At 30.4% G+C, this 13,644-nt stretch overlaps 1 protein-coding gene across 2 annotated transcripts in view; it reads left to right on the forward strand.

Annotated features, from left to right (window-relative positions):
* The window catches only part of LOC106457680, a 28,400-nt gene that overhangs the window by 5,515 nt on the left and 9,241 nt on the right, over positions 1-13,644 (forward strand). For both annotated transcript variants that reach the window (XM_013917119.2, XM_022383695.1), the window contains exons 2-3: positions 5,077-5,109; positions 7,565-7,654. In XM_013917119.2, the coding sequence (XP_013772573.2) occupies positions 5,077-5,109; positions 7,565-7,654 (123 nt within the window). The remainder of the gene's footprint in view (positions 1-5,076; positions 5,110-7,564; positions 7,655-13,644) is intronic.

The raw sequence follows: 13,644 nt of genomic DNA on the forward strand, positions 1-13,644 counted from the left end.
CAGTTTGATACCAAACTTATGGACATAAATTCATGAAATAGTAGTTCAATAAAATTTTTAGTGCGAGTCCTCAAAGCTGATGATATGGCCATTGACCCATGACCTGACCTACTTCTCTTAAGTACAGGTTTATAACCAATAGAAAGAGCACATTCCAAACTACAGTCATTTGTAATTTGCTTGAAGGCAAAAGCTGGAATTTTACTGGAAATGTTTAAGTCTGTTGAGTAAGTCATTGCTCTGAACAAAAATGAGAATTTTTTTTCAACCCACATATAGGTTAGTTAGAAAGCCCTATAAATTATAGTGGTTTTATGCATACCCTTATAGTAATTTGATAATTTTTTGATTTTCTAAAATGCCCCTGTGAAATCTACAAAAATTTATTTGTCTTCCTCCTCCACTTGATAGAATAAAGGAGGCTTAGCCAGTACAATGCAAAAGTGCAAATCAATTTCCTAACATTGTAAGTACTAGAAATCAATGTTTTTCTGTATATTTGTTACTTAATTGTAAGAGTAAATAATAACAATATATATAAATGTTCATAAGCACATACACACTTTGTACATCTATACTGCTAAATTTCAAATACCTAACAAGTGTGTTGGATCAGCCTGGACTTTATACATATATATATAGAGTCATATCATAAATATTTTCTCTCACTTTTATTACTTTAGACAATTCTTCGTGCAACCACGGTACTGTAAACAAGCAGATAAATTCTCTACTGCTGAGGCCAGGATTACGATAAATTTCGTGTTAATCTTGGCTTGTTTGTTTGATATCGATGGTTTCAAGTTAATAGGGTAATTGGAAAAAATGGTGATTAATTACTTTATGTTTGGCATGTTTCTAATTCAACATAGGAAATAGATGCGAAAAGATTAGAATTAGAAACTCTCGGGAGAAGTACTTTGGAACTTCATGGACAGTACTAAACAGGATAGAATAGTACTACTCACTTATTCCTTTTTATTTATAGTGGTTACGAGTTTGATTAAATTGACCTAATACGTATAGAATTAGGTTAGAGAAAATAGTGGATACAATATAAAATGAAAAAGAACACTTGCTATTTATTTATGAGGTTTTAGAGATTACATAAATGAAATTTGATAATTTTCAGATGAAGAAAAGTATTTTAAACTTAAGTTGAAAATCACTTTGCACTTGGAACAGTTAACACTGACCCCACATACAATGGCCACTTTGGGGTCAAGTGGTTAGTATAATCCACCAAGGCAGTAGCAAAAGGGTTAAATTGTATTGACATATACTGTGACTGTAACATCCAAGCAATATTGTAAGGTAAGTTTATATAGTGAAGAGTTAGTAGAAACTAACCGCCAATCTTGTTAATCCATTAACTGTGGATGACGGATATTTCTGTCATTGAAGTTCTATGACTCAGTTGCGAATGATGGAAATATCCGTGAGTCGCACATATATAACTATAACTCTATGCGAATGATGATAATTACTGTTTTATTGTGATTGATGCCAACTCAGTTTTATCTGTGAGTCAGAAAACGGCAACTGAGCTGCTCCCGACGCAGTTAATGGGTTAATTGATATATGCATACACACCTATATATAAAAATTAATACAATATTTAACAGTTTGCTTTATCATTAAAAGAACAACACTAAATTCAGTATATGTGGAGTATCGTGTAAAGCATTATAACCTCAACATAAAACTTTTTGTTAAAAAATAATTTTCCTAATAATTGTTTTTTTTTAATTCATTACAAATTTAAATGTGTGCTTAACTGTTTAATATATAAAATATATTCATCGGGTTTAGAGAATGTTTGGATATTTGATGATGAGATGTATGTCTGGTTTGTCGCAGAGATTAATTTTTTTCCCACCTGAATCATAGGTTGGAAATTGCTTAAGTAATTTGAAAGTATGATCTGAAAATTTAGTTGTTATGAAGGTATAAAATGCTTCTTCTCCTTTGCAACGTTAAAACAAATTTCTCTGAGTAGTAATGTACAACATAAAATTTTTTGGAATTACTTTTATTGATATTTCAATTTGAGGTTTACGTAACATTGCTTAAATACAGTTGTGTGTATTTCTGTTAATAGGAGTTTACCTAAAAATAAAAAAGAGGTACTTTTCCATTGAATAATGCTATTTTGTCCAAATTGTTTTTGCTGTTTTTTGAAATTTGCTTTCAAAGTAGTAGAAGTTTTTCCAATATTTTAACTATATATACAGTTTATTTCAAATTGTTTTATTATCCAGCTGGTTACTCAGTTTCACTTCTAGGAATATTTCTCAAAATTAGCTTACCAGAATGACGAGCGAGTCACCACTGAAATTTTACATACATTTTGCAAATTTAAATACTTATTTTAAAACCCTACTCAGTATAGAAATTGTATTCTCCCACTCTTCATGGTATACTATTATTTGTTCTGTCATTTCAACAAAAAGAACATTTTCTTATAAATGAACATACAGTATGTTAGTGCTCACTGTGATAAAACTGTGTTCATATTCCTCTGCATCTCTGATCTTGAGAGTGTTGGGTGTTTTAAACTTCTGCTGAAATGTAAAGTTCAAGGACTGCTATTCGTAAAATGTACTGAGTTAACTTGAAACCATGAAATGGTTCTGACGTGTTAACTTTGATAGTTATTTTGTGATATGTCTCGGCTTTAGTTACTACTTGGTCTTCCTTCACAAGAAAAAATTTCAACAGATCACTTTGTAATCCTGAGGACATTATTATATTGATTAAACCTTTATTTTTGAGTTCTGATTTAGTTAAAATTGAGTCTGAAAAGAAAGGAATGAAAGGCAGAAACAGTGTATAATGAAAGCCTTTACACTGAGTTATTGAACTGTTGTTTTACCTGGACTAAATTCCAAAAAAGTCAATTACAGAAGATTTAATTACACATATGTATTATTTTTTTTTCCCTCATCAGTGATTTTAGCAAAGAAACAAGGGTGGTTAGAGAAAAGCAAGTTGTTTTTTTTTCTTTCTCATCTTATAATCTTATTACTATCATGACTTTTATTTCAAAAACATATAATTTCAATTTCATAGTGTTTCGCTACTTAAAAGGTTTTAAAGCTTTATTCTTTTTACTGTGCTATTGGACATTGGAGGTTTGCTTGTATTTCTGACCTTACTTTCTTTATGTTGGATGGAATATTTTTTGGGGGTCAGGCTCAGAAAAAAGCTAACTGCTGAAACTTCATATAATTGTAGTACATAAGTTGTGTCATTGAACTGTTGTTTTAAACTAGGATATACATAGGAGTTAACAGTCTCCATGTCTTTGAAGTTGTGTGATGTTCATACGGTCACTGTATGTGTATATAAAAGATGCTTTTAAAATATTTTTCTGCTAGAATGAGGGGAAACAGAAGCTTCTCATTTTTAGTGGTCTACAGTGGTTTAGTAGTTTGTCTATTAATTTGATAATATATTCGAAGTTTGAATACTTTTTATAAAGATGAAGCCCGATCTGTAATCTGATTCGTCACTTTCCCACGAGTTTTAGCAGTTTCGGGGAATATACTTCCTCACTGGTAACCTTGAACAAGGGCAAATTGAAGGAACAAGACTAGACTGTGCAGCATCAGTGCACCGTATTCTTCAAATCCTATATAAATATAGGTTCGTTATCATGAATAAAATCAAAACATCGTATGTACACTTACGATATATACAAGCTCAATTAGGTAAAAAAAAAAAGTGTATGTTGTTGATTTATCTTAAATTTTAAATGACAAAACGTGAATCAATAAGAACCTTCAATTGTGGAGAACTGTGCGTGCTACTTTAGTGTGAGAGTAAAACAGTTTGCTAATAGCAATGAAGATGACAAACAACTTCAGATATTTTTTTATTCTACCCATTATTTGGCTTGCATCTTTTTCAAGGGTATATGAACTGACTTTGTTATAGTGACTGAAAAGAATATAAAACTACATCAATATAAAAATATTGCATGTCGAAGAGAAATAATAAAATGTTCGGTCTTACATTGACTGTATGGCTGTTTAAATTGGGATAAAACTGAAAAGTAAACACCGTTAAATCTGTAAGTAGTTTTCATATACCTGACTGACATTTTCTTTTGAGTGTCTAACAGTGTTAAAAATTAAGTCTGGACATTTAAGCCACGAGACTGGTAATTGCATATGTTTGGCTCGTACGTTCTATGATACACGTGCTAACCCATAGTTGGAGACACATTTGGATTGTTTTTCCCTGTAAATAGCAGTCACTGGTAGGTACATTTCAGACATAACGTGTGCAGATATTTTTTTATGGATTAATACATTGCTAGAAATTAAATTTGTGTAATATACTCAAGTTACGTGTGTACTGTTGGTAATTTCAATTAGTAACAGGCAGTTTTTGGGCATGTTTATCATTGGTCTGTTAGGTATTTATGTATGACATTTTGATCAATGTATCATGTGAGCTATTTGTTGACTTGTGTCTCTTAAGTATTGTACTTGTAATTATTTGTATTGAATCTTTTAAAAAAACAAGATAGTGTGCTTTTGAGGGCAAGTACTTGTTCATAATTGTTCGTTATGGTGGTGATCATTTGTACAAGCGTATAACTGTTGTTAGTTCATTATTTGTGAATGGTGTAACTACTCCATCTCCCTTCTAGTAGATATCTAACACTGACTGCGATCCAAGTACCTGTTTGTATAGAAACCTTTTGTGGCAGTGTTTTAACATTAACTTACAATGCAACATTAGTGTAATTTTGTAAAATTAACAGCACAACTGTTAAAATCATACCACAGTAAACAACAGTAATAAGGTTGTTTTTTTGCTCTTCCCAGCTGTGTTAAATGAAGCAAAAAAAGTATAAAATTAAGTCATAAAAAAATAAATATACTTTTGAGTTTTAACACACACACACACACACACACACACACAAAATGCATTCAACAAAACTTAGATAGGGTCAAGTTACAATTATACTGTGAAGTGTTAGATCTTTAGCACCTGTTTGACTTCATTGATTTCTTTCTCATTTACTTTATATAATAAGTCTACTTTTGCATGTTCCTTTTTCAGGTTGGGATAAAGTACTAAAGGATTATGAGCAAGGTAAGTGGTTTGCTGATTTATTTGTTTTGCTTGACATATTAGTAATTAAATTACGATTTTTAATTTATGCCACTATTATGAGGAACAAATCTGATGAGTTTTCACTAACTTCTAAAACCAGAGGAAAAATTTCAGATGACAGAAAGTTTCATTTGTTAAGTGCGTGATAGGAAATTCTGTACTTTATGCATTTTAGATATTAAAGAACATGAATAAAATTGTAAGACTATGTATAAAAAATTTAATAAGAAAAAATGTTCTATAATTGAATGTGATTGCTTTTTTATCCCAGGTTTAAAGAAACTGTTTTACATGACCCATTTTGTAATAATTTTTTTTATTGATTGAATTTTGATTTAACTCTTTCTAGTTTTGTTATGCATTTAAAGGATAAGTTGGAATAATGCTTTGGAAATGTGCTTGTAGGGAAGGTGCTACAAATGGACACAGCACTGGTAGTCCATTGTGCAGCTTTGTGCTTTAACAACAAATTAACTAACCATTAGCTTGTTACTATCATGAAATAGATATTTTAATATGAGTCGTATTAGCCAAGGGGGGTCTTTGTTGATCAAGAAATGCTAACCCATTGTGGATTTATTTGTTTTTGCTATAACTTTGTGGTAACTCTCATTGGCTGAAATGTGGCCATTTGGCACTACTTTTACATCGATTTATATATCCTGATGAATTAGAAATACCATCTGACATGGAGATTTGTCACTGTATCACAACTCTAACAGCAAAGTACAAAAAACACAGTACCCTTGATATTACTTCTTCCAGGGAAATGCAGCAACCTCAGAGACACAGCTTTGAAATCTTGTATTCAATTTAAAAAAAAGTTTTGAAAGTTTCATGGTTCAAAATATATCTAAATACACTGTATTTAACTGTTTCTGCAATGGAAAATTTTTGGTAATCAATAACTCCTTAGTAAAAAAGATCCCCCTTGACTCATGTTAAAATCAAGTTAATCTGGTTTGTTTCGTTTTGTAATAACAAACTTCTTAAAAAACAAACTTGTTTTTGATTAAATACGTTTCCAGGAACACTAGAACACTTCTGCATCTTTTTCTAAACTTTGAGCCTGTATTAGCTGAAAAAACCTAGTTATTTCGCTTGTTTATCCTTATGATTTTATTATATACAGAAAATTAATTCTGATGCAGTGTTAAATATTGAACAGCAGTATGGTTATATAGAAAAAAAAAAGATAAAAGTGTTAAAAAATAAAGTGATGTATAAGTGCATACTGACTTTCAGAAAGTATTGAAAGTTGGTCTTTCCTGACCCATTTTTCTTGCAAAATTAGTAAAAAATTTAAATCAACAATAAGAATAAAAAATAAAATCATACCCAATTTTTAAGTCTGTTGAACTGAAAGTATTTACAAAAAACGAATGCTATATGATATAGTTAATATGTCCACACAATCCTTGACAGTAAATTGATGCCATTTAAGGAGACAGAAATTCAAGAGTTTAAGATTTGAAAAAAACCTATCTTTGTAGGTGACAATCATATCCTTCAGGAGAGAATAAGAAACGTTTATTTATTTATTACAATTCTATATGCATTGAAAAGTAATCTAGATTTTGATTATATTAGGATACTTATGGGTGATAAATTTGAGGTTTTCAGTTCATAATTTACCTTGCAATAAAAAGTATTCAGATTTTTTGAAGACTAACATAAATAATTTAAGTTGTGAAATAACAACCCTTTAATCAAGGAAGATTGTATACATGAGTATGTGTGTATGTATGTATGTATGTGTGTGTGTGTGTATATATATACGCATGCAATTTTTGTCATTCAAATAAGCTTTTATTTGCACCATCAGGAATATGAGACACAGTCTATTTATGTCTCTAAGACATCATGCAGGATCAAAAATTAACTGCATCAAAAATATGAATTGGATTTCTTATTTTGTGATAAGCTACTAATTTTTATCAAGGCTAACAGTTTGCACGTGTCATAATAATACCCATAGCCTTATGTTTCCATAGCTAAAGTTAAAAGAATCACATTTTTTATTAACATTTTTTTTTTTGTCTGAAACAGCTTAAGCTATTGTTTCAGCTTGTAACATGATAAAATCCTTAAACCAATGAGCTGTAGTTTCATTCTATGAAACCTTTGTGGGCACTTGTGGGTAAGAAGAGTTTAATAAATTGTATGAAAAATACAGTGAAAAGCACTAATTTTTAACCCATTGACTGGTGATTCACAGTATAGGGTACAGTCCACCTTCGGCAGATGGTAGACGACTTGCCAAAATTCTGCACATGTTTAGAGCAGCCTCAGTCAATGGGTTAAATATACCTATCATAAAATAATGTAAATACTTAAATTATGGGATGTTTCCAATTTTTATCATTAAAATTTAGTTTATTGTAAAATGTACATTAATATTTTTCTATTTTATTCACTTCATACTTTTGGTTAGGTTCTTCTGAGAACTCCTTCCCAAATGCAAGCAAGGTGAAATTCTACACAGAGTTGGCCAGAAGAGGTTTAGAAACAGAATCATGCCATGGTAACAAATAGAGAAAAATTGACATTGAAAACGAACCATGTGTTTAAGTTAAATTTTGCTTCTAATATGTTCATAAAAGAAAAACTCGTAAGTATAATGCGTCATCAGTGTCTGGGCTTTGAGCATTTAATGTGTCACATTACTGTTTTGTTACTTAGTCATGAAGGCATAAAATCTAAAGTGCTCTTGATGTAGAACATCTTTTGATGCCAGACATCTCTATTCAGCCTAGCACAGATACAGAGATTCTCCTGTCATTCCTTGAAGGCGTATTCAGTCTTGATTACCACCAGCATCTGTGGCGTGTGTTGACAGACTACAATAGTAAAAGTATTGATTTTGGTGTGTGATCTGTCCGAGATGTTATAAATTATCAGGTAAAGGGGATGATGTGATTGTAAACTCGTGTTAGTAAGCACAGTCGTAAATAGTTCACAGTCAACAGTTGAGGTTGGATCACGAAGAACAGTGTGTCAGCCACCATTGTACTTATTTTTTTGCCCAGCATCATTGAACTAATTCTTGGGCAGTGAGTGCAGATTGTACAAGCTGCATTTGTTTAAATTTTTATGTGATGTTACTTGGAATAAAGACTGCTAATATATTAGAACATAGTATGTCAGAACCTACACTTCACAACATTGATTGTTGTGGGATGCATTTGTGTGTGTGGTGTGAAAGTAACAAATAAGTTAATGAAAATATAGGCATATGAAAAAAAAAAATAATATATATATATATTAATGTGTAGTGCTCACTGGACAAGGAACTGAACTGTCATATAACACGATCCGTGGTGAATGGCAACTGGTCACACAGATTGCATGCATACAGGAATACATCCTCACTCTTGCAACAGATGTTCAGGTTACTGAAGAGCATCTCAAGTTTTGATGTATGCTAAAGCATAGTTTGCATCTTGTATATCTGCATAGCCTCTTACGACATCCTAATCTACTTTCACCAAGTAAAGAAATAACCTCCACAAAAATTTATTTGTTGCAGTCAGATTCCATGTTCATTTCCCAGGTTAACAAGTCCAACTTGTTGCTCAGTTTACCTAGTTGGTTTATGTATGTCTGAGATTAAGACTTCTTTCAACAGCTCACAAGTACATTTTTCTTTCATTTGGTGGCTGGGTTATTTATTTTCACAGTTTTTTCATCCTGGTTTATTTAAGGGTTGTGTACAAGTTGTCTAAAAAAGGAAACATATACTCTCACCTAGTAATGGTACATAATTTTTGGATCAAAAACTCATCAAAGGAGTCCTCTTTGGGGAGGGGGACAGGTTGTTTATGCCTTTAAAATAGTTTTTAAGACTGCATCAGCAGAGGAAAAAAAATCATACGTGTCTTTTATTATCAGTCATTTTAAGAGTTGTATTGTTTCCTTTTTTTTTTTACAAAATGTCTGGTAAGTTAATCTTGAATATTGGCATATGTTCATTTTAGCAATCGGTTGTTAGCAGCTGGAAACAAGATCTGTTGAGAATAATAAGTACATAGACTCTGTGACATGTGCTGACATAGCCTGTTGTTTCACCAGCTTTCTTATTAATCTTAACCAGATGTTGGACAAGATACTATGCCTAGTTATGCTGTATATGTATTTTATAACATTATGTATTCCATTGTAAGCCATACACACATTTCACATGTGGGAGAAATAACTTGTGGTTGTGATCTACATAGGAGAATTATTGTGACAAAGATGTCAACATTGTTTCTGCAATATCATAATAACACAAACGAAAATAGTTTATGATAAGAGTGTAATCTGTTTAATATTAATTGATTCCATAATCTGTTTATTATAAAATGGAGGTAGTTTCATTCTTAGTATTTATTTTTTGTTCTTAAGTAATATCTTATTCCTTTCATGTTTGTTTGTTTTTTTGCCTCTAAAAACTTGATTTGCTGATCTTTTTTTCAAATTAACTTTTAGTTAGTTTAACTGGTGGCTGTGATTTCTTATTTAATTATTTCATGAGGATATCTTCATTAAATTGTTTTAAATACTTTGACTGAAAAAAAAATTATAAAAAAAAAGAAACTTAGTTGACTAGTATTTCAGGACATTAAATTTAGTGTTAGTCTTTACATTTAGTTAGAAGTTCTCCTTTCTTTTTTTTTTGCACTTTATTTTTGATTTTAGCAATCTAATGAAACCAATCTAATGTAACTTGCAGGATCTATGCCTTCAAATAATTATAGAAATATTAAGTATTAAAGGTATTAAACAAAGCTCTAAACAGACTGTTTACATTACAGTTGTATCATTAAAGCTTCATCTAGTTAGGATAAAGTTGTAAAACATATTAGTATTGTCCATAATTTTTATTATGACTAATTTATTCAATGAATAAATGAAATTATTATTATTATTATTATTAATACTTTGCCCAGTCGTTACAGAAATGTTTTAAATACCTCAATATATGAGATAGGTGTGTATTATTTGTTAAATTAACTAATAGTTATATGAAGTGCATGTCCGGGAATAAGTTGATTTCTTTAATATTTGATATTTTATTTAGATTTTGTGAATTTTTTTGTTTAGAATTTTAAGTAACTAAACTATTGTGACAGTGAGAAATGTTATGTATACCCGAGTTATAAAAGTTTTCATATTTTCCTAACCCTGCAATAGTCCATGTTCAGCACATACATTCAAAGCAAAGAATTTGAACATTCATTTTGAAAACTTCTTCTGGATTCTGATATGTATGTATTATTATCATCATTTTAAAGCCAGTAATTTATCTTTGAATATTTCAGTAATTACCCATATAAATTTTGGTTTCTGCAAAAACTTATTCTAATTTGCAGTGTCTGTATTTTAGAAATTGTACTTCCAGTTGAATCAAGAAGGCTTAGACTAACCTTCTACAGTATTGAAAAAATAAAATTCATTTGAAATTCACTTGCATAGGTTGGGTGACAAATTAACCCATGCTTCATTGTAATCCAAAGTCTGAAAGAAACCATAAAAAAAACAAAAAAAAACTGTAGTTATTAATACTTCATTTCAAGTATGTGTTACAAAATATTTTCTCTTAAATTTGAATTTTGGTTGTTAAACTTAATATACATACAGATCAGGATAAAAAGTATTAAATAAATTAAAGAGTCCAGAAAATTAATTACAATTTATCAAACTTCTGCTCTCTAGGTGTTTTTTTTTTTGTTTTTTTTAATGGATTTTCGTAACAAATGAATTGACATGAATTATTCACCATGTTCTTGGTGTATTCGAAATCTGTCATTATTGAGTAATCAATTATTCTTCAAAATAAGCAACTTAAAACAAAGGTGCTTTTGATTCAAAATTCAAGTATTTTTTCATTAATTGAAAATCTTTGAGTTGGCATAACCTTGGAATTTGCTTATGTTCAAACAAAATCTAATTGCTTTGAAAATAATAAAAGACTGCCATTCTTTTAAATACATTTAATATCCATATTAGTTTTTTTTTTACTGAGAATAGTCGTTTGTTAAGAGGAACCTTGTTTGGTAACTGGAGAGTAATAATTAACTAAAGACCTGGTTAACTATTGAAGAAGTAACTGGAAACTTTATTGACAAACCACGATTAAAGACAATTGAAATGAATTAAGTTGAAGTTTATGCTTAATATAAAATATTATAAAGATGATTCGTGTTTTTTTCTTTCTGTCATGGAAATTTGTATTGAAAATTTTATCAGTTTAATTGACTAGAGTAATTCCCCTTTTGCAAATAATAACAAGAAACTTTGAAACATTTTACAAATGTATACATAATTGTGTTTTGTTATCAGCATAATCCTACTCAGCTCATTCTTATACTTGTAAAAGTTTTCACTTTTTTAAATATATTCACAATAATGTTTGTAAATTTTCATACAGAACCATCAGATTTTATCAAAGTGAGACATACAAGATGTGGTAATCTTCTGTAGTAAATATAAGGATATGCAAGTGTTGATGAGCTTTAAGTTTATGTGCAATATTAGGAATAACAAAACCATTATTTTTACAAACGTTTTAACCCTTTTTTAAAAAACTTTTTGAAAATATTACATGAATGTTTTAATTCGTAAACAACAAGGTGAATCTACTTGAAAACTGCATTTTATAAGAAAAAATAAAATTAATTTGTTACTTTTTATTAAACCCCTTATGAAGAAATTTCCTTTGTATCGAAATATTGTATCTGAAGTGCAAATATGCAAGCAACGTATTGAAAATAAACTCATTAGGTAAGGTGTTTGTATCCAATCATATATTTAATACATGCTTCAGTGAACCCTGGATAATATTTGAATGTGTACTTTATTTTTTTTGTAATACTGTTAAAGATTTGAGTTCAACTAATGCACAAAACTCTTGCTGTAGTAGCTTAGTTGTCATAATCAACTCCAGAAGTTTGACGTAAAAGAAAAAATCTATTTCTTGTTATATAGTAATTTTTGATAAATCCACGAATGTAAGTCTATTGAACTTCTTTAGTGCTTCGTTATTCTCCAACACCGGACACATAGACCCTCAACGTGTGTGTGTGTGTGTTGAACTGTAACGGAGCACCTCAAAATATTTGTAGTAATTCCTGAACTCTGCAATACCTTTCTCAGCCTTGCATCTTTCAATTTAAGCATACGATTATTAATTTAGTTGATCTTTCTTAATCTAGCATGGTGTTTCAGAGAAAGCGTTTGCCAACTCCGTTTATTTGCTATTCAACACAAAATCGTTTGTTTTAAAATAAGAGAAGTACAATAAACTTGATATATTTATTAGATATGTATGTTTACACTTGTGTGTGGCTTACAAAGGATAACTGTTGTAATGCATGTTGCCTATTGCAAGAGTGCTACTGCAAAAAAATTTGAAAAATAAAAAAGAAGTCAGTGATATTAAGTGTCTTGGTCATTTTAGGCTAAGGTATATAAATTAGTAAGCTTGTGGAAAACACTGGAAACATTAATTAGTATGCAACTGTCAGAAGTTGTATAGAAGAAATTACATAAAACTTTGTTATTTACAGTATGCTTTGTACAAAGAGTTCTGTATAGTTATAATACAATTCATTTCTGTTCTTTTAACTGATATTCAGCATAGACTTGTCTTTCCAAAAGTTCTTTGTTTACTAATCATCACAAGCTATTGACCCTATGTGCATGAGTCGAGGTCAAAGTGCCATTTAACAAGGTATTATGTATTTGAAAATGCAATTCAAGAAATATTCAGCAACTGTTTCATGTATTGTGATCAGGATATGTCTACATATTGAATAAGATCTAAAATATCAGTGGAGTAGTAATATCTGCCAAACTACATAGTTGTTTTATTAATAATTAACACCAGTATTTCCTTTCAAATCGTGTTTATGCTGCTGTTATAAATTAAAAGTCCTCTAAGGAATGGTCAGTAAATTACTTAAATTTGCAGATGATGATAATGCACATGGGTTATCATAACTTGCATTATAAGTATAATCCGGATGGGAATAATCTTAACAGTATCAAGAAAGAAAGGGATCTTGATGCGACAGTTGATCAGTCTCTAAAGCCATCCAAACAGTGTGCTGTTGCTAGTGGTAGGGCAAATAGGATTTTAGGTTTTACCTACAGAATTATTGAATACAAGTCTAAAGAAGTTATAATATCATTGTATTGGTAACTGGTTAGGCCACATTTGGAATATTGTGTTCAGTTTTGGGTTCCTTACCTTAGGAAAGATATTGAATTATTGGAAAGGGTTCAGAGGAGGGTTACTATAATGGTGTCTGGAATGGAGGGGTTGTCATATGAGGAGGGATTAAGATTTCATAAATCTTATCTTGAAAAATGAAGAGTTAGAGGGGATCTGATTCAAGTGTTTAAGATTGTAAATGGAATTGATAATGTTGATGCCTCATTTTTTTCACACTTAACAGTGAGAATAGTAGGACTAGGAGACACAAATATAAATTTTGGCAGGGTAGGAGTCATCTTCAGCTAAGAGAGTTT

The sequence above is a fragment of the Limulus polyphemus genome, unplaced genomic scaffold, assembly GCF_000517525.1.
Source record: "Limulus polyphemus unplaced genomic scaffold, Limulus_polyphemus-2.1.2 Scaffold361, whole genome shotgun sequence".
NCBI classification, from domain to species: Eukaryota; Metazoa; Arthropoda; class Merostomata; order Xiphosura; family Limulidae; genus Limulus; species Limulus polyphemus.